The following is a 24,829-nucleotide window of genomic DNA, read 5'->3' as shown; positions in this document are numbered from 1 at the left end:
GTTTTTAAGAATCTCCATACCATTTTCCATAGTGGCTGTGTCAACTTACATTCCCACCAACAGTGCAAGAGTGTAACCTTTTCTCCACACACTCTCCAGCATTTATTGTTTGTAGACTTTTTGATGATGGCCATTCTGACCTGTGTGAGGTGGTATCTCATTGTGGTTTTGATTTGCATTTCTCTAATAGTGAGCAGTGTTGAGCATCTTTTCATGTGTTTGTTAGCCATCTGTATGTCTTCTTTGAAGAAATGTCTGTTTAGGTCTTTTCCCCACTTTTTGATTAGGTTGTTTATTTTTCTAGCATTGAGTTGTATGAGCTGCTTGTATATTTTGGAAATTAACCCTTTGTCAGTTGTTTCATTTGCTATTACTTTCTCCCATTCTGAGGATTGTCTTTTCACCTTGCTTATAGTTTCCTTTGCTGTGCAAAAGCTTTTAAGTTTAATCAGGTCCCACTTGTTTACTTTTGTTTTTATTTCTGTTACTCTAGGAGCTGGGTCATATAGGATCTTGCTTTGCTTTATGTCATTGGGTGTTCTGCCAATGTTTTCCTCTAAGAGTTTTATAGTTTCTGGTCTTACATTTAGATCTTTAATCCATTTTGTGTTTATCTTTGTGTATGGTGTTAGGAAGTGTTCTAATTTCATTCTTTTACATGTAGCTGTCCACTTTTCCCAGCACCATTTATTAAAGAGGGTGTCTTTGCCCCATTGTATATTCTTGCTTCCTTTGTCAAAAATAAGGTACCCATAGGTGCATGGGTTTATTGCTGGGCTTTCTACCTTGTTGCATTGGTCTATATTTCTGTTTTTGTGCCAGTACCATACTGTCTTAATGACAGTAGCTTTGCAGTATAATCTGAAGTCAGGAAGGTTGATTCCTCCAGCTCCATTCATCTTTCTCAAGACTGTTTTGGCTATTCGGGGTCTTTTGTGTTTCCATATGAATTGTGAAATTTTTTGTTCTAGTTTTGTGGAAAATGCCATTGGTAATTTGATAGGGATTGCATTGAGTCTGTAGATTGCATTTGGTAGTATAGTCATTTTCACAATATTGATTCTTCCTACCCAGGAACATGGACTATCTCTCCATTTGTTTATGTCATCTTTGATTTCTTTCATCAGTGTCTTATAATTTTCTGTGCACAGTTCTTTTGTCTCCTTAGCTAAGTTTATTCTAGATATTTAATTCTTTTTGTTGCAATGGTGAATGGGATTGATTCCTTTATTTCCCTTTCTGGTTTTTCATTGTTAGTATATAGAAATGCAAGTGATTTCTGTGTACTGATTTTGTATCCTACAACTTTGTGAAATTCACTGATTAGCTCTAGTAATTTCTGATACTGTCTTTAGGGTTTTCTGTGTATAATATCATGTCATCTGCAGACAGTGGGAGCTTTACTTCTTCTTTTCTGATCTGCATTCCTTTTATTTCCTTTTCTTCTCTGATTCCTGTAGCTAGGACTTCCAGAACTATGCTGGAAAATAATGGGGAAAGTGGACACCCTTGTCTTGTTCCTGATCTTAGGGGGAATGCTTTCAGTTATTCACCATTGAGAATAATGTTTGCTGTAGGCTTATCATATACGGCCTTTACTATGTTGAGGTAGGTTCCTTCTATGCCCATTTTTTGAAGAGTTTTAATCATAAATGGGTGCTGAATTTTGTCAACGGCTTTTTCTGCATCTATTGAGATTTTTATATGGTTTTTATCTTTCAATCAATGAGTTCCATCTCATCCAATGTATCATTTAATACTTGTGTTTCCTTATTTTCTGTTTTGATGATCTGTCCATTGGTGTGAGTGGGGTGTTAAAGTCTCCTATTATTGTGTTATTGTCAATTTCTTCTTTTATGTCTGTTAGTGTTTGTCTTATGTATTGAGGTGCTCCTATGTTGGGTGAATAGATATTTACAATTGTTATGTCTTCCTCTTGGATTGATCCCTTGATCATTATGTAGTATCCTTCCTTACCTCTTGTAATTTTCTCTATTTTAAGGTCTATTTTGTCTGATATGAGGATTGCTACTCCAGCTTTCTTTTGCTTCCCATTTGCATGGAATATATTTTTCCATCCTCTCATTTTGTCTGTATGTGTCTTTAGGTGTGAAGTGAGTTTCTTGTAAACAGTATATATATGGGTTTGTTTTCGTATCCATTCAGCCAGTCTGTGTCTTTTGGCTGTAGCATTTAATCCATTTACATTTAAAGTAATTATTGATATATATGTTCCTATTGCTATTTTCTTAACTGTTTGGGGTTGATTTTGTAGATCTTTTTTCTTCTCTTGTATTTCTTGACTGTATAAGGGTGTTTAACATTTGTTGTAAGGCTGATTTGGTAGTACTGAATTCTCTTAACTTTTGCTTGTCTGAAAAGCTTTTTATTTCTCCATCAATTTTGAATGAGATCCTTGCCAGGTACAGTAATCTTGGTTGTAGATTTTTCTCTTTCAGTACTTTAAATATATCCTGCCATTCCCTTCTGGCCTGCAGGGTTTCTGCTGAAAGATTAGCTGTTAAGCGTATGGGATTTCTCTTGTATGTTACTTGTTGCTTCTCCCTTGCTGTTTTTAATATTCTTGATTTGTGTTTAGTTTTTGTTAGTTTGATTAGTATGTGTCTTGGCGTGTTTCTCCTTGGGTTTATCCTGTATGGTACTTTTTGTGCCTCTTGGACTTGATTGACTATTTCCTTATCCGTATTGAGGAAATTTTCAACTATAATCTCTTCAAAAATTTTCTCATACCCTTTCTTTTTCTCTTTTTTTTCTGGGACCCCTATAATCCAAATGTCAGTGTGTTTGATATTGTCCCAGAGGTCTCTGAGACTATCCTCAGTTCTTTTCATTCTTTTTACTTTATTCTGCTCTTTAGAAGTTATTTCCACCATTTTATCTTCCATCTGACTAATTCATTCTTCTGCTTCAGATATTCTGCTATTGATTCCTTCTAGAGTATTTTTAATTTCAGTAATTGTGCTGTTTTTCTCTGCATGTTTATTCTTTAACTCTTCTAGGTCTTTGTTAATTGATTCTTGCATTTTCTTCATTTTGTTTTCAAGGTTTTAGATCATCTTTATTATATTATTCTGAATTCTTTTTCAAGTAGTTTGCCTATTTCCTCTTCATTTATTTGGACTTTTGTGTTTCTAGTTTGTTCCTTCATTTGTGTAGTATTTCTCTGCCTTTTCTTTCTTTCTTTTTTTTTTTTTAACTAACTGTGTTTGAGGTCTCCTTTTTCCAGGCTTCAAGGTTGAATTCTTTCTTCATTTTGGTTTCTGTCCTCCTAAGTTTGGTCCAGTGGTTTGTGTAGCTTTTTATAGGGTGAGATTTATGCTGAGTTTTTGTTTGTTTGTTTGTTTTTCCTTTGATGGGCAAGGCTGAGTGAGGTGGTAATCCTGTCTGCTGATAATTGGGTTTGTATTTTTGTTTTGTTTGTTGTTTAGATGAGGCATCCTGCACAGGGTGCTACTGGTGGTTGGGTGATGCTGGGTCTTGTAATCCAGTGGTTTCCTTTGTGTGAATTCTCACTATTCTATACATACCCCCTAGGGTTAATTCTCTGGTAGTCTAGGGTCTTGGAGTCAGTGCTTCAACTCCAAAGGCTCAGGGCTTGATCTCAAATTTTGCATGGGTCTATATGTTCTTTTCTGCTGGTCAGGTACTCCTGTCCACTCTCAGCTGATGTTCTGCCTGCACTTCTGTGTCTGAGGGAGGTGTATTCCTGATGTGTCTATGGAGAGAGATGTACTCCATATCCACCTACTCCTCCGCCATCTTGTCCTCTGAGAGAAAGTTGTTATAGTTACCATCTTCTAGTTGAGACATCTACATTGCTCAAAATCTCACAGATAGCATTTGCCACTAGGTCAGTCTGCCACCACATCCCATGCTCTTTAAAGCACATTTTCTCTCTTGTGCTTCCAAATTACAAATAGTATATACAGTTTCAGTTTCTCAGCAATGAATTAGAATTAGGAATCATCCTCAGTAGATAGTTTTTGCAACACTCACACACATGCTTCTACCCACCCCACCTACTCCTTAAGGCCATCGAGACAGTTGCAGTACCTTAAATACAGAATATTTTGCATGTTCTTTGTTTTTTCTCCCTCTGATAATATACTAATCGTGAGTTTCTACTAAAAAAAAAACCCAAAACAAAAGGGAGCTATAAATGAACCAAATTAAGCAAGAATGTTTGAAAAAAATATAGAACTCTGTTGAGTTACTGAGAGTTCAGTAATGTTATACAGAAATAATGGATACTTTAAAAGTAATTAAAAGAACACAAATAAGCATTTAGTGCTTAATTAAAGGTAAAAAAAAGATAGTGTTAGACAAAGTAAAGGTTATTCATTGGTTGTGATGAAATCTTTTCTCAATTCTCTTTGGAATAATACAGAACAATCAATAAATAAACATCATGACTAAGTGTAACATCTGCCCAGGGACTTATTGGATCATTACTTTTTATTATGAGAATGATAAATTATGTTCCTGGTGTTGGTAGAGATGACCATTTGCAATGCAAAACTAAGAAGAAGAAGCCCTGTGACCCAGGCAAAAGCTTTATCAGTTGGTCAAAAGAGTGAAGAAAGAAACTCAGGTGATGTTTCAAACCATTTTGAAAACTGTAATTTCTGTGCCACATATTTAGGGGAAAAAATGAACAATTTTTTTCTGACGATTTTATCATAGTCTATAAGAACCAGTGTAATGAAAAGGTCTAAACTTGAAAAATGTTATGTACTGAATTCATAATAAGCTATTTTACCCTGTAACAAAAAGTTAATCAACTTAGTGTTTGCAGATTTAATAACCATGAGGTTAAAATGCTATTCTGTCTGATTTTTGTCTGTGTAAATATACCACTCAGATATATATCAACAGTTCTTTGAGCCCCTAATTTTTTTTTCTGATAAAATAGTGACAAATGTGTAAGTAATAGTAGAGATAGCTCAGATATTTGTTCGTAACATATTTTACACTGCATTTTGAGAGTGTTAATTTTTTGAAACTGTATTTTATCTTCTGTTTAACTTATCTTTTTTTAACATTCTGCTTAACTTAATGTTTTAGTAAGATACTTTTGTCAAGAAATTGCCTTGTAGCTGAGCTTGTGCCTTGGAGCTAGATTTCCAGTCTCGGTTCATTCACGGAAAAAGTAAATAATTGTAGTAACCACCTGGAGTTGGTTTTTAAAATGAAATAATGTGTGTGAAACTCTTGAAACACAACCAATACAGAGTAAACACTAAATAAGCCTTAGCTGTTATTTCATGTAAGAGTAAGATGGAATATTAAGCATTTAAGGATACTTCATTTGAATGACCTTCTGAGGATGTACACAACCCATTATCTTTCTTGATAATATTCTAAATCAATTCTGTTTTATCTCATATTTGTTGAGACATGGATAGAGGAAAGTTTTTCTCAGTATCCAAAAGAAACAACCACACCTGATAGGACAGAACTTAACAAAGGTAGAATTTACACAGGAGAGTAACTTCAGTACCTACTGAAATTGACCACTGTGTTTTGTGGGCTTTGTTCCCTCCACATCCCCTGTCTTATATGCTAGACAAAAATATTCCAACTTGAAAGCTGAGGTCCTCTGAAGAATTTTTCCTACAGATCTTGAAAACCCTTCACATCTGACAGGGATCTCTTCCCAGTAGCATGGAGAATCGTGAAACCTCGGTTATCACCTGCACATGGCTGTATTGCTCAGCCGTTTATTTTACATCTTTTCCTAGTGTCTTCTCTCTTAGATGAAGAAGACAGATCTTTACTCATTCTTTAAGATTCTCCTCCTGGGTTTCACATGCCATGATCTTGAAGATCTTGGCTTTTCTTTCTGCCTCAGAGCCTTACAGGTCCTATGCACCCTTATGTGTCTGAGCAGTTTGTTTTGCCTGAAGTATTTTCTCCCCATCAGGTATTAAGACCAGTTTTCCACTTGTTTTTGAAAGCAAACACCTGAGCCTTGGCTTTTGATAGAAATTTCCTCTTTCTCAGGGGCCTTTCAGCATTCCCTAGGATCCCTAAGGTATGAAAGCAGAGTCCCTATCTCAGTTCAGTTCAGTTCAGTCACTCAGTCATGTCTGACTCTTTGTGACCCCATGGACTGCACCATGCCAGGCTTCCCTGTCCATCACCAACTCCCGAAGCTTGCTCAAACTCATGTGCATTGAGTCAGTGATGCCATCCAACTATTTAATTCTCTGTCATCCCCTTCTCTTCCTGCCTTCAATCTTTTCAAACATCAGGGTCGTTTCCAAAGAGTCAGTTCTTTGCATCAGGTGGCTGAAGTGCTGGAGCTTCAGCTTTAACATCAGTCCCTCATAGCTCAGTTAGTAAAGAATCCACCTGCAATGCAGGAGACCCCGGTTCGATTCTTGGGCCTAGAAGATCCGCTGGAGAAGGGGTAGGCTACACACTCCAGTATTCTTGAGCTTCCCTTGTGGCTCAGCTGATAAAGAATCTGCCTGCAATGTGGGAGACCCAGGTTCGATCCCTGGGTTGGGGAGATCCTCTGGAGAAGGGAAAGGCTACCCACTCCAGTATTCTGGCCTGGAGAATTCCATGGACTAAGTCCATGGGGTTGCAAAGAGTCGGACATGACTGACTGACTTTCACTTTCACTTTCCAATGAATATTCAGGACTGATTTCATTTAGGATTGACTGGTTTGATCTTGTTGCAGACCAAGGGACTCTCAAGAGTCTTCTCCAACACCACAGTTCAAAAGCATCAGTTCTTCGGTGCTCAGCTTTCATTTTGGTCCAACTCTCACATCCATACATGACTACTGGAAAGACCATAGCTTTGACTATGTGGCCCTTTGTCGGTAAAGTAATGTTTCTGCTTTTTAATGTGCTATCTAGTTTGGTCATAGCTTTTCTTCCAAGGAACAAGCATATTTTAATTTCTTGGCTGCACTCATCATCTGCAGTGATTTTGGAGCTCAAGAAAGTAAAGTCTGTCTTTGTTTCCATTGTTTCCTCATCTATTTGCCACGAAGTGATGGGGCCAGATGCAATGATATTAATTTTTTGAATGTTGAGTTTTCAGCCAGTTTTTTCAATATCCTCTTTCACTTTCATCAAGAGGCTGTTTAGTTCCTCTTCACTTTCTGCCATAAGGGTGGTGTCATCTGCATATCTGAGGTTATTGATATTTCTCCCAGCAATCTTGATTCCAGTTTGTGCTTCATCCAGGTCCAGCATTTCACCCAATGTACTCTGCATAGAAGTTAAATAAGCAGGGTGACAATATACAGCTTTGACATACTCCTTTCCCAATTTGAAACCAGTCTGTTGTTCCATGTCCAGTTCTAACTGTTGCTTCTTGACCTGCATAGAGAGGTTCCTCAAGAGGCAGGTAAGGTGGTCTGATATTCCCATCACTTGAAGAATTTTCCACAGTTTGCTGTGATACACACAGCCAAAGGCTTTGGCATAGTCAGTAAAGCAGTAGTAGATGTTTTTCTGCAATTCTCTTGCTTTTTCTATGACCCATTGGATGTTGGCCATTTGATCTCTGGTTCCTTTGCCTTTTCTAAATCCAGCTTGAACATCTGGAAGTTCTCAGCTGAAGTACTATTGAAGCCTAGCTTGAAGAATTTTGAGCATGACTTTGCTAGAACGTGAGATGAGTGCAATTGTGCGGTTGTTTAAACATTTGGCATTGCCTTTCTTTGGGATTGGAATGAAAACTGACCATTTCCAGTCCTGTGGCCACTGCTGAATTTTCCAAATTTGCTGGCGTACTTAGTACAGCACTTTCACAGCAGCATCTTTTAGGATTTGAAATAGCTCACTGGAATTCCATCACTTCCACTAGCTTTGTTCGTAGTGAGGCTTCTTAAGGCCAAAATCTACCCTCTCCACTGATTGCTCCTCCAGTTGCTTGTTTTAAGGGCATGAATATATGCTGCACAGTCGTGTCCAACTCTTTGCGACCTTATGGACTCTAGCCCACCAGGCTTCTCTTTCCATGTAATTTTCTAGGCAAGAAGACTGGAGTGGGTTGCTGTTTCCTTCTCCAGGGGATCTTCCCACTAGTTTTAAGACTTGCCTCCAAATATCAATGCATTTGCAAAGGTGAAAGGACTGGTTCCTTCTTAGCTCAATAGAGGAGTTGATCTTCCTAAGGCTGACCTACTTTCATATTGATGATGTCTTATTCAAGCACTTCCCAAGTGGAAGCTCTTCAAGAACTCTATTCATGCAGATTTAAGTAATAAGCAAATATAAATATATATTTAGACATAAAATATTTTATAAATGGAAGAAGAGGATTAGTTTTCAGACATGAAAACTGAAACTGCTTTATTCCCAGACTCCCTATTGTGTATTAGTATTTGCAGCTAGATCTATACCCAAGTAACATGAGAAAAGCTGGCAGTTGTTGCTCTGCTGTGAAGTCGTATTAGGTGAGTCAGCTAATTACATGCCACTTTCATAAATATGGCAGCTTTACTGAGCTGCTTGTTATGTTACTTGTTATGCGTACCAAGGATGAAGATTTAAGATAGAATACTGCGTCTTGCTATAGAAAGAAAATTTCTTCTCAAAAATGGTTTCACACTGATTCCTGATGTATAGACCAATTAATAGACTAATTATTTTATAATTTATGGCTGAATGTGTTTAAAGCTGGATTCAGGAATACTGATAAAGAACACCCAAAGAATAGCACTAAAATAGATTTAATATGTTAGCTTTACTCTCTCCTCTACTCCCAAACCTTTTAAAAACAAACTAGTTTTCATTTCATCTGTTCCCTTTCTCTTTCTTTGTGAAAGGAGTGCCAAGACTAAAGAAAGAATTAGAAAAGCAAAAGGCAATAAAATGAGTAATATGATAATACATAATCCAAAATAGAGCATGATCAATTTCTAAGTACTTATTTCAAAATCAGATTGGTTTCTCTAAAACTATTATTTATAATAGATTTGCATATTTATTTTATTTTTTAATTGAAGTATTACTGATTTACTATGTTGTGTTAATTTCTTCTGTATAGCAAAGTGATTCAGTTACACACATATATACTTTTTTAAATTTTATTTTCCGTTATGGTTTATCCTAGAATACTGAATATAATTTTCTGTGCTATACAATAGGACCTTGTTGTTTATCTATTCTATATGTAATAGTTTGCATCCACTAACCCAAAAATCACAGTCCATCCCTCCCCCACCTTCCCTTGGCACCCACAAGTCTGTTCTCTATGTCTGTGAGTCTGTTTCTGTTTCATAGATAGGTTCATTTGTGCCATGTTTTAGATTCCATATGTAAGTGATATCATGTGGCATTTGTATTTCTCCTTCTGCCTTAGTTCCCTTGGTATGATAATATCTAGTTGCATCCATGTTGCTGCAAATGGCATTATTTCATTCTTTTTATAGCTCAGTAGTATTCCATTATGTACATGAACCACATCTTCTTTATCCATTCATCTATTGATGGACATTTAGGCTGTTTCTGTGTGTTGGCTGTTGTGAATAGTTCTCTATGAACATAGGGGCACATATATCTTTTTGAATTATATTTTCATCTGGATATATGCCCAGGAGTGGGATTGCTGGATCATATATTATATTTTTGATTTTCTGAGGAACCTTACTGTTTTCCATAGTAGCTGCACCAACTTACATTCTCTCCAGTATTGTTAAGAGGGTTCCCTTTTCTCTACATCCTCTGTAGGATTTGTTATTTGTAGACTTTTTAATGATGGCCATTCTGACTGGTGTGAGGTAGCACCTTGTTGTAGTTTTGATTTGCATTTCTCTAATAATTAGCTGTGTTGAGCATCTTTTCATGTTCCTGTTGGTAAGCTGTACTACTTCTTTGGAGAAATGTCTATTTAGGACTTCTGCCCATTTTTTTATTGGGTTGTTTTTTTGTTGTTGAGTTGTATGAGCTGTTTGTGTGTTTTGGAAATTAAGCCCTTGTTTGTCACATAATTTGCAAATATTTTCTCCCATTCTGCAGGTTGCCTTTTCATTTTTTTTATGATTTCCTTTGCTATGCAAAAACTTTAAGTCTGATCAGGTCCCATTTGATTTTGTTATTATTTCTATTTTCTTGGGAGATTGACCAAAGAAAATATTGATTCAGTTTATGTTCGAGAATGTTTTGCCTGTGATCTCTTCTAGTTTTATGGTGTCTTGTCTTATATTTCAGTCTAAGTCACTTTGAGTTTATTTTTGTGCATGGTGTGACAGGGTGTACTAACTTCACTGATCTACATACAGCTGTCTAACTTAGCCAGCACCACTTGAAGAGAATGTCCTTTTCCCATTTTATATTCTTGCCTCTTTTATCTAATTTTAATTGACTGTGGGAGTGTAGGTTTATTTCTGGGCTGTCTATTCTGTTCCATTGATCCATATGTCTGTTTCTGTGCCAATAGCATGCTGTTTTGATTATTGTATCTCTGTAGTATTGTCTAAAGTCTGGGAGAGTTATACCCCCTGCCTTTCCTTTTTTCCTTAGGATTGCTTAGATTCTGGGTCTTTTATGGTTCCATATGAATTTTAGGATTATTCTAGTTCTGTGAAAAATGCCATGGATAATTTGACAGGGTTTGCATTAAATCTGTCAGAGAAGGCAATGGCACCCCACTCCAGTACTCTTGCCTGGAAAATCCCATGGATGGAGGAGCCTAGTAGGCTACAGTCCATGGGGTCGCTAAGAGTCGGACACGACTGAGCGACTTCACTTTCACTTTACCCTTTCATGCACTGGAGAAGGAAATGGCAACCCACTCCAGTATTCTTGCCTGGAGAATCCCAGGGACGGCGGAGCCTGGTGGGCTGCTGTCTATGGGGTCGCACCGAGTCGGACACGACTGAAGCGACTTAGCAGCAGCAGCATTAAATCTGTAGATTGCTTTGGGTAATATTGCTATTTTAACAATATTAATTCTTCCTATTGAAGGGTGTGGGATATCTTCCCATTTCTTTGAATAATCTTTGATTTCCTTTGTTCTTTCAATTGCTTGGTCAGGTTTATTCTAAGTATTTTTTTTTTGGGGGGGTGCAGTTTTAAAGGTTTTTTGGGTTTTTTTTTTTTTACATTTCCTTTCTGCTATTTCTTTGTTAGGGTGAAGAAATGTAACCAATTTCTGTATGTTAATCTTGTATCTGGCTACCTTGCCAGATTCATTTATCAGTTCTAGTAGTTTTTCTGTGGAGTCTTAGAATTGCATTTTTAATCTGAAAACATTTCTTTGAAGGTATGAATTTTCTTTGTAGGTGTATATAATATAGTGTGCTTACTATATGACTTAATGGTGTTCATCAGTTTGTCTATCCCCAAGTGATCCAGATGGTTGATTACACAGTAATTTGTAAATTTGCTGAGACAATCTCAATAGGTATCTAACACAGCTAATGAGGGGTGTAGGTCATTTTGCTAATAAGAAAGCCTTACAGATGACCAGGAGCCCCATCTTCACTCAGCCTGTTGCTAATTTTTCTTGTTGGTAGCATGTACAATTTGTGATGAAAATGATGTGCTGCAGCTACACTTTTTAATTAGGAGATTTAAGATGGTCTCAGGAGATAACCCCAGAGATAATCAGTGGTCTAGAGTTGTGTGTGTGTATGTGTGCTTTCTTTTATCTTAGACCATATCTTATACAAATTAGTAGTAAAAGCTCATGGAAAGATTATGGACTAGGAGATCTAAAGTATAACATGGCAGTATGTTATAAAAACTTGAAATTGTTTTTTTTCTTGAAAAGTTAAACAAAATCTAAAATACTGCTCTATTGAAATAACAGTGCAAAAACATTCAAAATCCTGTAATTATAGCTTTGTCTTTACCAGGTCTATCATTCTTTAATTCTTGTCAATGCCTTGCCCTTCCGCTTACTCATTCTCTTTTACATCTAACTCACTACACAAATAATGCAATTCTTAGCCCTCTCTGTATTGAACTGAGTTGAAAGGAATAGACTAGTTGAATGGGCTGAGTGACCAGCTGTGTCTATCTCCCTAAGCTGATATGCTTCTCTGTCTTCCTTGGCTGGTTTCTTATAAAGTATTATCAGTTAAGTATTATCTCATCTTATGACTTGTTTTATAGAGAATTCAGCTAGACAAACATCAGTTGGTAATTGGTTATATATCAGCTATTTACAGAAGAGCTCCATTTTAAAAATAACATGAGTTTGTGTCCTGTAGTGGGAAAGGTCAGTCACAACCATTTCTGCTCCATGCAGCTTCTGATAAGTCTGTATCTTTGCTCATTAGCAATGGATGGCTGTACCACTGTAATATTTTTGATAACCATTTTTATTTCCAAGGTTTGTGGGCAGAGGTGAGATACTACACGTACAATATGTTGGCATACTTAGAGCAATCCCATTTTTAAAAGGAGGCCAGAGATATTCTGGAAATGGTATTATTAGAGAGAAAAAAGGTATTATTTTACCCTATCTATTACTACCCTATAGAACCTATAGAACACAGATTCTCTTCCTAAACATGCAGGCATATATCATGATCCAGATATTTTTATCTTGTGTTTTATTACCCTAACATGTTCTGAGTTTATACATTATTAACATAAAAACGGAAACAGAATATTTTTTCAAAGGTGTTCAACATTTGTGGAGAAGCAATGGTGACCCACTCCAGTACTCTTGCCTGGAAAATCTCATGGGCTGAGGAGCCTGGTAGGCTGCAGTCCATGGAGTCGTGAAGAGTTGGACACGACTAAGAGACTTTACTTTCACTTTTCACTTTCATGCATTGGAGAAGGAAATGGCAACCCACTCCAGTGTTCTTGCCTGGAGAATCCCAGGGACGGGGGAGCCTGGTGGGCTGCCATCTGTGGGGTGTCACAGAGTCGGACATGACTGATGCGACTTAGCAGCAGCAGCAGCAACATTTGTTACGCTGATATTTTTTTTCTTTTGTGGTAAAAATGAATAGAAGCCGCATTTCACCTTATCAAATATGATTGTTTTAAAAACAAGTCATTAATATCCATAAAATACAAAATTTCAAGGTTCCTTTCATAGCATTCAATGCATACTTAGGTACAGTTCTAAATGAGTTGAACTATGTTGAGATCTTTCTAAATAACACTCAGTTTTTTAAAGGTAGGTTTATACAACAGTAAATATACAGGTATCTGGGTAAAGTTATAACTAGCGACTCTCTGAAATGTTTCTTGTTATATTCTCTTGGAATAGTTACAAAATATTTTACAATGCTTAAATATATATTAATACTATGGAGTTGAGAAATTTAGAATAATCATATTCAGAAAAACAGAAAAGCTATTGAAATGAACACATACTTTTAAAAACTTACAAAATTAAAGATGAAAAATGGGCAGAAAAATTTTTCCTTCTTCCCCTCTAGGTTCTTTGGCTGGTCTAATAAATAAATTGACATAAAACATATTTCCAGGAGAAAAACACTTAATTTTGTATATGTGGGATCCCCACAAAGATACAGGATTCAAAAGGCAGCCAGGAAATTGAAATTCATACACCATCCTAAGCTAAAGAATAGGGACCTGCAGCTTCAAAGAGGAGGAAGAGATTCACTGGACGAGGCAAAGAGCAGATGTTTGATAATCAGATGTTTGCTTTGCCTCTCAGATAAAATAAAATTTATCTGAAAGTTACCTCTGGTTAAAGCTCTCTTTCTGGTACAAGGCCCTATCTAAATCTTTTTTTTTTTTAATTTTATACTGCAGTATAGTAAGTGGATTTACAATATTGTGTTAGTTTCAGGTATACTGCAGAGTTGTTCAGTTATCTATGTATACATGTGTCTATTCTTTTTCAGATGCTTTTCCCATATAGATTATTACAGAATATTGAGTATAATTCCCTGGGCTATACAGTAGGTCTTTGTTGATTATTTTATTTATAGTAATATGTATATGGTAATCCAAACTCCCAGTTTATCCCTTCCCTCCCACCTTTTCCCATTGGTACCATTGTTTATTTTCGAAGTCTTCAGTCTGTTCATTGGTATGATTGGAAAGTATCAGAAATCAGTACTTGTTATACTCCTTTCCAGGAGTCCTCTTAAAGGTGAAGCACCTTTGCAGGAACACTTTTCCCAAAGCATTAGAGTAAAACAGAAGGTGTCTGTTAATCACAAAAGAAAAAACAAGTCACAGTTAAAGATTTGATGAGAAGTCATTATAATGCAATTGATAAGGAAATTTGATTATTTTTTGTGACATACATTTTTAGGTAATAACTGGAATTATGACTGAAAATTTTACATATCATATTTTTAGGAATTGTACACAATTTCTGGAGTACACATTAATAACATACATCTAGAGAAATATAACTTAAAGAAGGTTTAGTATTACTTCCTGCCTGACACTGCTTACCATGTAATTTAGCATCAAATAAACAATGTTTAACATCCTTTATATATATATATGATGAGAGAATAAATCTTTAGAGCTACTTCAGGGACACTCTTGAAAATGCCAATTATTTCAAGGGCAAAAATATTTCATTTAGAGTATGATTTGGGGAATTCAAATAGGATAATAGGTTATTGTGATATAATACTTAGTTATCCACATAACCAAAGTGACAACAAAATACTTTGCAGGCAGATACACAAAGTTAAATAGTTGTTAAAAAAAATAGCTCTTTTAAGAGAGAAGACTCAGTTTTCTTAAGTAATCAAATACTTGTAAATATAACATGAAGCACAATAAAATGATTTTTATAAAATATAGAATCTTTAGTCAGATTACTTAAAAGGGTAATGAAAAACCTTTCACAATCTTATGAAGGGCAGACCAGTAGTCTAAGGAAATTTTGTTAACAGATGAAAGAAAATTTTACACAAATATGCATATACTAATTGTTATTAAAGCTTATTTTTAAAAAGATTCATAAATTTATTCAATTTTACCCAACTTAACTACACAAGGCAAAATCCTCTCTTCTTCTTCCCTCCCCGCTTTTCTCCTCAACTTTGTACATCCATTTAGTTTCAAAATGAAAAAGCAGAAAATAAGAGAAATAATTGTTACTTTAGGACAAAATTAGTTTTTTTCCCCTTAATAAATCATATCTCTATACTTCATACCTTTTATCAAACACATCTTACCTTCTTGTAGAGTTTTAATTACATATATTAATTAGAATTCTTAAGTCTTGGAAATCTTAATATCTAATGAAAACTAAGTAAGAAATTGTGAACCGTCAGACTAATATTCCATAGATGAGCATTTTAGGAGTATATTGCATAATTTCTTGAAGCGCGTACACTTTCTCATAGTACAAATTTTTTTTTTTTAATGTGGCACAAGACATGTTACTGACAGGAGCAAATATCTTTAATTTCTTTGTAATTGAAAAGTGGATAAACCTATGTTCAATAATTGATGTTTCTGTCTTTTATCTTATTTGGAAATGACCTCAATGAATTTCCATCATTTAACTTAATATAGCAAAACTCTAAATTACCAAAGAGATTTAGGACACATAGTTCAGTTCAGTTCAGTTGCTCAGTCGTGTCCAACTCTTTGCGACCCCATGAATTGCAGCATGCCAGGCCTCTCTGTCCATCACCAACTCCCAGAGTCTACCCAAACCCATGTCCATCGAGTCGGTGATGCCATCCAGCCATGTCATCCTCTGTCGTCCCCTTCTCCTCCCGCCCCCAATCCTACCCAGCATTAGGGTCTCTTCCAATGAGTCAACCCTTCGCATGAGGTGCCCAAAGTATTGGAGCTTCAGCTTCAACATCAGACCTTCCAATGAACACCCAGGATTGATCTCTTTTAGGATGGATTGATTGGATCTCCTTGCAGTCCAAGGGACTCTCAAGAGTCTTCTCCAACACCACAGTTCAAAAGCATAAATTCTTCGGTGCTCAGCTTTCTTCACCATCCAACTCTCACATCCATACATGACCACTGGAAAAACCATAGCCTTGACTAGACGGACTTTTGTTGGCAAAGTAATGTCTCTGCTTTTAAACATGCTATCTAGGTTGGCCATAACCTTCCTTCCAAGGAGTAAGCGTCTTTTAATTTCATGGCTGCAATCACCATCAGCAGTGATTTTGGAGCCCCAAAAAATAAAGTCTGACACTGTTTCCACTGTTTCCCCATCTATTTCCCATGAAGTGATGGGACCAGATGCCATGATCTTAGTTTTCTGAACGTTGAGCTTTAAGCCAACTTTTTCACTCTCCTCTTTCACCTTCATCAAGAGGCTCTTTAGTTCTTCTTCACTTTCTGCCATAAGGGTGGTGTCATCCGCATATCTGAGGTTATTGATATTTCTCCCGGCAATCTTGATTCCAGCTTGTGTTTCTTCCAGCCCAGCATTTCTCATGATGTACTCTGCATATAAGTTAAATAAGCAGGGTGACAATATACAGCCTTGACGTACTCCTTTTCCTATTTGGAACCAGTCTGTTGTTCCATGTCCAGTTCTAACTGTTGCTTCCTGACCTGCATACAGGTTTCTCAAGAGACAGGTCAGATGGTCTGGTATTCCCATCTCTTTCAGAATTTTCCACAGTTTATTGTGATCCACACAGTCAAAGGCTTTGGCATAGTCAATAAAGCAGAAATAGATGTTTTTCTGGAACTCTCTTGCTTTTTCGATGATCCAGCGGATATTGGCAATTTGATCTCTGGTTCCTCTGCCTTTTCTAAAACCAGCTTGAACATCTGGAAGTTCACAGTTCACGTATTGCTGAAGCCTGGCTTGGAGAATTTTGAGCATTACTTTACTAGCATGTGAGATGAGTGCAATTGTGCAGTAGTTTGAGCATTCTTTGGCATTACCTTTCTTTGGGATTGGAACGAAGACTGACCTCTTCAGTCCTGTGGCCACTGCTGAGTTTTCCAAATTTGCTGGCATATCGAGTGCAGCACTTTCACAGCATCACCTTTGAGGATTTGAAATAGCTCAACTGGAATTCCATCACCTCCACTAGCTTTGTTTGTAGTGATGCTTTCTAAGGCCCACTTGACTTCACATTCCAGTATGTCTGGCTCTAGGTGAGTGATCACACCATCGTGATTATCTGGGTCATGAAGATCTTTTTTGTACAGTTCTTCTGTGTATTCTTGAACTCCTTTCAGGCTGTGTTGAAAATCAGCAGCTGCTGCAGCACGTGATTTAATCCTTGTAGAGGTAGATGGTAAGTGCCAATTTGTAGTCGACATGTAACTTCCATCCCAAAATTTTAGCCAAGAATCAGATACAACAGAACAGAGCTCACTAGTTCATAGGTAACAGCTGAATCCAAATTGTGTCTCTGGAAGGTGGAACAAGGGAAGTTCACCTACTCAAATGGCTAAAGCATTTTACTAATTTTTGTGGAAAAGATTTTTAAGATTTGTATTTGTCCTTGACAAGTAATCTTATGGGAGCTGTGGATTAAATTTTGAGGAAGGGAAAATTTATAGCAGTTTGTATTTTCAAAAGCCTTTTCTCCATCCCCCCTTGTTTACTTCTGTCTCAGATGATTGTGGGCTGTGTACTAGTTATCTCTCTGGGGTGTTTACATTTGAAAGATATGGAAGATTTACATCTTCAAGGGACAAAGAATGCATGTTGTCTCCAAGGAGTGCTGGAGTGCGTTTATTATCCAAAGTCTAGAATAATTACTACTTTCCTTCTTTTTAGAACATTTGTTTCAATGTCTCGATCTTTTACAGTGTGTGCAAGCATTTTGAGATCAAAAGGGGAGGTTTGGAGGTTGGTAAAGATAGATGTATTTTGCTTTGCTTCTAGAAGGTTTATTAGACAAGGACTGTTGATTTTAATTCCTCAAAGAGTTGGGTTGCAGCCTGAGTGATATCAAATGGCTGGTTCACCCATTCAAATACATTATCTTAATTTGCCCCCTTATATCAAGGAGATTTCCAAAGAAGATGGAAATCAAAAGATTTCTATGTGCTGGAGTTTAGGGTTTAACGGTGTATGCCTTTTAAATTTTTTAATGTTTTTCTTTTTTTTTTCTCCTTGACTGTACAATTCAATCTTCGATCAACTCACCTCAGGAGGAAAAACCTCTACTATTGCTTCTCTTAGCCCCTGAATACTGGCCTCACTCAGCCTGATCCTTTCCCTGATTATTTAGGAGGGCCTGGGCCATTAAGAATGCCCCTTCTCCCCACAGGGAACTGTCTGTTTTCTCTGTCAACTACATTATATCCAAAATAATGTTTATGGTCGGGAGAATGCATTTTAGCAGTGAATCAGAGTCCCTGTAAGAGGGACTGTGAATGTGCAACTGATCTTTTTAATGCCTCTCTCAATTTGTGAAAGTGGAGGTAAAAGGACTTTGTAATTTACTTGAACTACTGCCATCCATAAACACCAATTCTTTGCATTGGGGGACCAGAATATATTTGCGTTGCAGAGGAAAGGCTGAAGCCAGCAGAACCCAACCCAATTACAGGGCCCTGGAAAAGTAGGAGTTGTTGTAAGAAGCAGTGAAGCCAGCCCTACCACCTATCCCAAGTGATGGTGCTAAATTCACTTCCTGGCTTTCAAGATTTACACAAGTATTCTTTATACCCTGGGCCTAGTGATCTGGACAGAGTTATTCTCTGCAAATCTTAACAGGAAAGGGAAGTTGAAACAGGCAGATGTGGCTGAGCAAGACAAAAAGAATACTTTATCTGTTGTTGTTGTTTTTTAATATAGGGGAAACACAGCAAAACTTGTCTAAAGAGACACCAGCCTGGTGACAGCAATGAACTCACCAGTCTGTGAGACCAGTTTAAACAACAAGCTTATGGGATCTGTGCCTGTATTCAACCCTATGATTTTCCTCTTTATGACAAACAGCACAAAAGGAAACAAGAATATTCATAACAAATCTTTACCAGAGTCACTATACCCAAGATGGTCATTCACACAAATATTTTCTCCTGCTAATCTAAATCTAGAAAAAGAAAAGAACTCTCCCTACTCTTGTTTCCACCACATCCTGCAGGCAGAGATCCAGGAAACTGATGTGGTAAGAGCTCTTACCTTCTACCAGAGCTTCCAGGATCTCTCAGCTGCAGCAGCCATGGAACAAACGATGTCCAGCCAAAGGAGAGCCCCACAGTGGGCGCCACACTACTGGGGAGGAAACATTTTCCTTTCATTCCTTATAGGTTCTTTGGTTGGTCTCGTAACTAGATTTTGACATAAGACAGATTAACAGGAGAAATACAAATTTGATTTTATACATATGGGAGCCCCACAAAGATATGAAACTCAAAGGCAGTCAGGCAATTGAGGCTTATATACTACCCTGAGCTAAAGAATAGGATAGGGGCCAGAGTTTCAAAGGGGAGGAGGGCGATTCACAGGAAGATGAGAAGAACAGATGTTTGGTAATCAGATGTTTGCCCCGCCATGCAGATGAAGCTTTCAGATTAAAAAAAATAAAGTTATCTCTGGTAAGAGCTCTTTCTGGTACAGGCCTCTAAATCCATGCTCTTTTTGGCAGTTGTGGAAGAGGTAAAAAGCTACTCCTGAGTCTGCTGGGACTCGATTGCCTTCACTTCAAGTAATCCACCTGCCAAAGTGTTACATTTTAGGGTACATATTCTGCTTCCCTTCAAATGCAGCCAATCACCACCACATAGACTCCTGTTTCTTATAGAGCCTACTCATTTCTCTCCATCCAAACCGCATAATTTCCAAGCAAATACCCAGATAATCTTCTTTGATCTAAAAACTTTTGATTATTTTTTAATTTAAGGAATTTCTTTATAACCCCAATATTACATTTTAAAAATAAACAGTAACTCCCTAATTAAATATCCAAAGCAATGTTGCAATTCTCCCCTCTCATGTTTGTTTCTCATTTTCTTAAACTAGGATTCCAAATAAGATGAAATAAGATTCTTAAATTGTAATTTTCTAATGCTCTCTCAAGTCCTTTATAGGTTTCCCAAAACTTGTTTTTCTTGCAAAATTTACCCGTTGAAGTAGTTATTTGTCCTGTATCATTTCCCACAGTCCAAAATTGGCTGATTTCATTCAATGATGTGAACTTGTTTTCAGTCTCTTATATTTGCTGTGAACTGTCAGTTCTAGTGATATTTAGATTTCAATGAAATTCTAATGTTTGGCAAAGATATTTTTATAGGTGTTGATATGTCTGCCATCAGGGCACATGTATGTGGTTATGTCTCTTCATGTCACAGTGGCAAGCCGTTAATGATCCTTACCTAGATTCCTTGTAAAAAAAGGTGATAGAATTCTAATCCATTCCTTTCTTAGAAGAAAAGACTGTATCTACATAAAGAAAACCTGTGGTCATCAACTATTTGTTTACCCTAGGGTACAGTTCTTACCGGAAAGGCAAGATACATGTTTGAGGATTTTCCTGTGACAGATTTTTCCTGCTCGATTCTGATTCCAATTCCTTGCTTCCAACTATGCAGTCCATCTCCTACCTCTGCTGTGCTTTCGTCATACTGTCCCATCCTAGTCTGACCCCTGGGTAGCACTTTAATGAATATTTAGAGCCAACAGGCTATGTGTGAAGGATATGGTAGGATGGTGAAATTATACTGCAGCACAAGACTGGACAGAAAATAGGAAGCTGAGCATCATAACCCCTATTTTTAAAGAATTTTGAGTAATTATCTTTTATACTGCCACTTAATCCCCACTATTTCCTTAACGCTCACTAGTTTCTCTTTTTTTTTTAATACGCACTAGAGAATTTATCAGTGTTTTGATAAACAAAGGCAATTCTCACTTGTGTTTTGACTAATACTTTTTGTTTTTTTTTTTCCTTCTGGGTAAACTTTTATAGTATAAAGGGTACAAAGGGCCCATAGAACATACAATGCTTGTGGATAAACTTCTTTGATGGATTTCAGCAATCAAGTTATGAGACAATTTTGTTTACAAGGAATAGACTGTTAACTGGGTCCTAAAGGAAGTCAAGGCATAGTCAGGGATATGACAGAATTTCCTGTTTGCTCAGTTTCTACAATCTGTAGAACATTTTGAATCCCAAAATTCTTTTGGGGAAGTAGCTCAGGATAGTGGTTAAGGGCAGAGTCTAGAGTCTCCTCTGCTAGTTTGAGCAAATTACTAAACCTCTTTAAATCCAAATTTTCTTGGGAAGATGTGGTTAAGGATATTCTGCCTTATGGGAGGTCTATGAGCTATTTCTACTTCATGTAATGTAATACAGGTAAATACCTTAATGATAGCTTATTAATATTAATTTATCTTTATTTTAATGAAATCAGTAGTCTTATTCTCTAAAGAACAACATTTAAAGTCTTAGCAGTCAGACTTGTGAAATCAACATATATTCCTTTAGAGAATAACGATATCTGAAAATATAGGCCTCTTCTTATGACATGTTGATACTTATTGACCATCCTGGTATTTGTTTCACTTGTTTCCACTTTTCCCCATTTATCTAAGTATCTTCATTTCTGCCTCATCACTTGGCCTCTTTAAAATTATATCTGTGGTTTCTCAAGCCCTGACCCACAAGTGATGTATTTTACTTTAAAAACTGTAGATATTTGAAGTGTAATTTTAAGGATTAGGTAAATGAATGTACTTTTAAAAATAAGCAGTTATTAAATACTTGCAACCTAAGTAAATCATTATTTAAAATTAATAGGGGTGGTTTTCGCTTGAACCCAATACATGATCAATCTAGCCAAAGAATTCATTACTTGGATGAACTTTGAAAGGTGCAACAGACACACCCAAGTACACACATATCCAATAACATTCACCAGTCTTAGTTGTACAGTTAACACCTTACTTGTGGTAGAAAGCAAGTCAGTTCTGCATATTGACTTGTCCAGTCTGTATCAAAATCTTTAAACAAATTTAAGTTAGAGAAATAAAGCTCGAAGAGCTTAAAATGATACTAACAGGAAATTTACCTTATTATCCTCATACTTGACTATCACTAAAAGTTAATCTAAATACTAATGAGAAGGATAATGACGTCACTGGCTCCTCCCAATGAAAAAATGGTATTGTTGCCGCGTTTTATCACCAAGGCTATTTGATGCTTAGAGAAAGCTAGAGAAACATGCCCAACATCATGAAAGATCTGGAATCTTTAGCAGCTAGGATCTGAACTCAAGTCTTGTGATATTACAGTCCTTATATCTAACCACCAATCAGCAGAACTTGTATTCCTGACATTACCAAAAGGTAAAACCCTGAAAACACCACCTTTATTCCATGTTTAGAAGTAAAGTATTTTAGGGAAGGTTTATATTACCTTATTTCACTTGTAAACAACTAGGACTTTTTAGATCAATTAAGCAAGAGTTGGGCAGAGGAGGATGACCTATAAAATTCTCTGCCCAGCTAATTTAAGAATGGGCTTTAGTTTGACCTTTTCTCACTGTCAGCCATTTCTTATCACTCTCCCTACCTGTCAGTCATTCACATGATGAAAACATGGGGAGATGTTATTTACATCAGACGTGTGCGTGCAAAACCGCTTCAGTCATGTCTGACCCTGTGCGACCCTATGGACGGTAGCCTGCCAGGCTCCTCTGTCCATGGGATTCTCCAGGCAAGAATCCTGGAGTGGATTGCCATGCCCTCCTCCAGAGGATCTTCTTGACCCAGGGATCGAACCTGCATCTCTTACGTCTGCTGCATTGGCAGGCAGGTTCTTTAATACCACCTGGGAAGCCCCACATCAGGCATAGTTTTAAATAGAAGCCACATTGACTGAAGGACTATTTGATATATTTGAGTAATTCTATATAGGCTCATGTTGCTTCCTTGCTTTTTCAGTTTTCAATGACTCCTTTATATAATTCCTTTTCTGGAATAAATGCAAAGCAACAAAAGGTATTTAATGAAGAACAATAATAAAACATGATCATTTCAGGTTGAATTTGTGGTATCCTATTTCTTTTTTTTTTTTTAATTAGTTTATTTATCTATTTTTTAACTTTACAATATTGTATTGGTTTTGCCATACATTGACATGAATCCACCATGGGTGTACATGTTTTCCCCTTCCAAAAACCCCCTCCCACCTCCCCCCCATCCCATCCCTCTGGGTCATCCCGGTGCACCAGCCCCAAGAGCCCTGTATCATGCATCGAACCTGGACTGGTGATTTGTTTCACATATGATAATTTACATGCTTCAATGCCATTCCTATTTCTGACCAAATATTTGATTTTTGTTCCTCCAAATATGTACAGTTTCAATCTTGAAATTTCAGTTTTCTTTGCCATCATTAGAAATAAAGTATAAAATATGTATGCTTTTATATTATAAATGGCTATATAAGTTAAAAGCTTACAAAAATATATGTATAACTGCCCAACAAATAGTACTCTTAATATTTTGTTGTGCCTTTCTCCAGTCTGTTTCACCTTTGTATCTGAATTCTACCTATTATATCTATAATATATACAACACTTATATACTGCTAAACATTATAAAAGAGGTTATTTTCATATAACTTATGTCACAGTAATAGATGCTTTCATAATTATCTATTGAATAGCTGAATGATAATTTTTCTATCTTTTCATCATCTATTAGAATATTTAGGTTAAGAATTTTTTATTCTGTCATTGATCCTATTAAAAACACCTTTGTTCTCTAGCTTTGGACTGTTTTCTGAATGGTAGATTACTTGGCAAAAAAAAAAATCATATATTTTTAGGGTAAATAACACATGTAGCCTCAATGTTTTACCAAAGGCACTGTATAGTTTAGAATGTTATCAGTAATATTAAAGAGTGCCATTTTTTACCACATCTCTGCCAGTACTGTGTAAAAGATTTTTTTCAAAATATGATCGTGATTTTCAGAAGTAAATAATGGTACCGCTTCATAATCTTTGATTGCTTTTCATTTAAATATTAGGGTGAAGAAGGAGCCTCCCAGGAAGGAATTCTGGAAGATATGCCTGTGGATCCTGACAATGAGGCTTATGAAATGCCTTCTGAGGTAAGAATTTATATATATAAAACTCCAAACAGAAAGCGTAAAAGTTCAAATTGGGTCTAATAATCAGTACCCCAAGTCTGTCACCTTCAGATTTCCCTTACCTTTGTTCTTAAAGAGAATGACTTGCTCTCTAGATGCACAAGTTGGCCAGATCCAAGACGTCTAGCGTGTGGACAACTTGCAAGCTGTGAATCGTTTTTACATTTGTAAAGAGTTATTTTTTAAAAAGGCAGCAGCAGTGACAGAGACCATATGTGCACCACATAGCCTAAAATATTTTCAGCCTGGCCCTTTACAGAAAGAGTTTGCTGATCCCTACATTAAAGAATTATTTTACTAGAAACTTTACCTTCTAAAACAAATCCCCAAATGGAAAGTTAGAGAAATCAACTAAATACCAAGAGAATGTAATTATTATTGATCATACATTTCCAGCTGGATGTGTGCATAGTAAATCAAAATTATAGAGTAGAAATATGATAAATGGATGGTTTTTAATAATGGATATATTTCAGTCTAGCATTCTAAACAGCATGATTTAAAGTTTCTTTAATAGAAAATGTTTCAGAAGGGAAATTAGAAAATACCTTTAGATGAATGACTGACTCAGGAAGAAACAGAAAATCTGAATAGATTTGTAACAAAAATATTGAATTATTAAAAAAAATAAAAACCTAGCCATGAAGAGAATTCCAGGACTAGATAGATGCCTTCACTGGTAAATTTTGCCAAACATATAAAGAAATATCAACTAATTACAATTAATGTCAATTAACTTATCAAAAAAACAGAGGGAGCACTAATTCTGTGAGAACAATATTACCTTGATATCAAAATGAGACATCACCATTAAAACCTGAGTTAAAGTGTGT

At 36.5% G+C, this 24,829-nt stretch overlaps 1 protein-coding gene and 1 long non-coding RNA gene across 17 annotated transcripts in view; one reads left to right on the top strand and one right to left on the bottom strand.

Moving 5' to 3' along the window:
• LOC145546789 (uncharacterized) overlaps positions 1–24,829 on the bottom strand; it is a 226,873-nt gene that overhangs the window by 2,813 nt on the left and 199,231 nt on the right. Inside the window, exons 3-4 of the long non-coding RNA XR_014083272.1 lie at positions 19,020–19,168; positions 13,977–14,132 (exon numbers count right to left, since the gene is read on the bottom strand). This is a non-coding gene — a long non-coding RNA (uncharacterized LOC145546789). The remainder of the gene's footprint in view (positions 1–13,976; positions 14,133–19,019; positions 19,169–24,829) is intronic.
• The window catches only part of SNCA (synuclein alpha), a 347,772-nt gene that overhangs the window by 321,020 nt on the left and 1,923 nt on the right, over positions 1–24,829 (top strand). For all 16 annotated transcript variants that reach the window (XM_081594657.1, XM_081594680.1, XM_081594609.1 and 13 more), the window contains one exon: positions 23,874–23,957. In XM_081594657.1, coding sequence (XP_081450783.1) covers positions 23,874–23,957 — 84 coding nt within the window. The remainder of the gene's footprint in view (positions 1–23,873; positions 23,958–24,829) is intronic.

Source organism: Giraffa tippelskirchi, chromosome 1, assembly GCF_054371585.1.
Source record: "Giraffa tippelskirchi isolate mGirTip1 chromosome 1, T2T-mGirTip1v1.2.pri, whole genome shotgun sequence".
NCBI classification, from domain to species: domain Eukaryota; kingdom Metazoa; phylum Chordata; class Mammalia; order Artiodactyla; family Giraffidae; genus Giraffa; species Giraffa tippelskirchi.
This window is presented reverse-complemented; position numbering and strand designations above follow the sequence as displayed.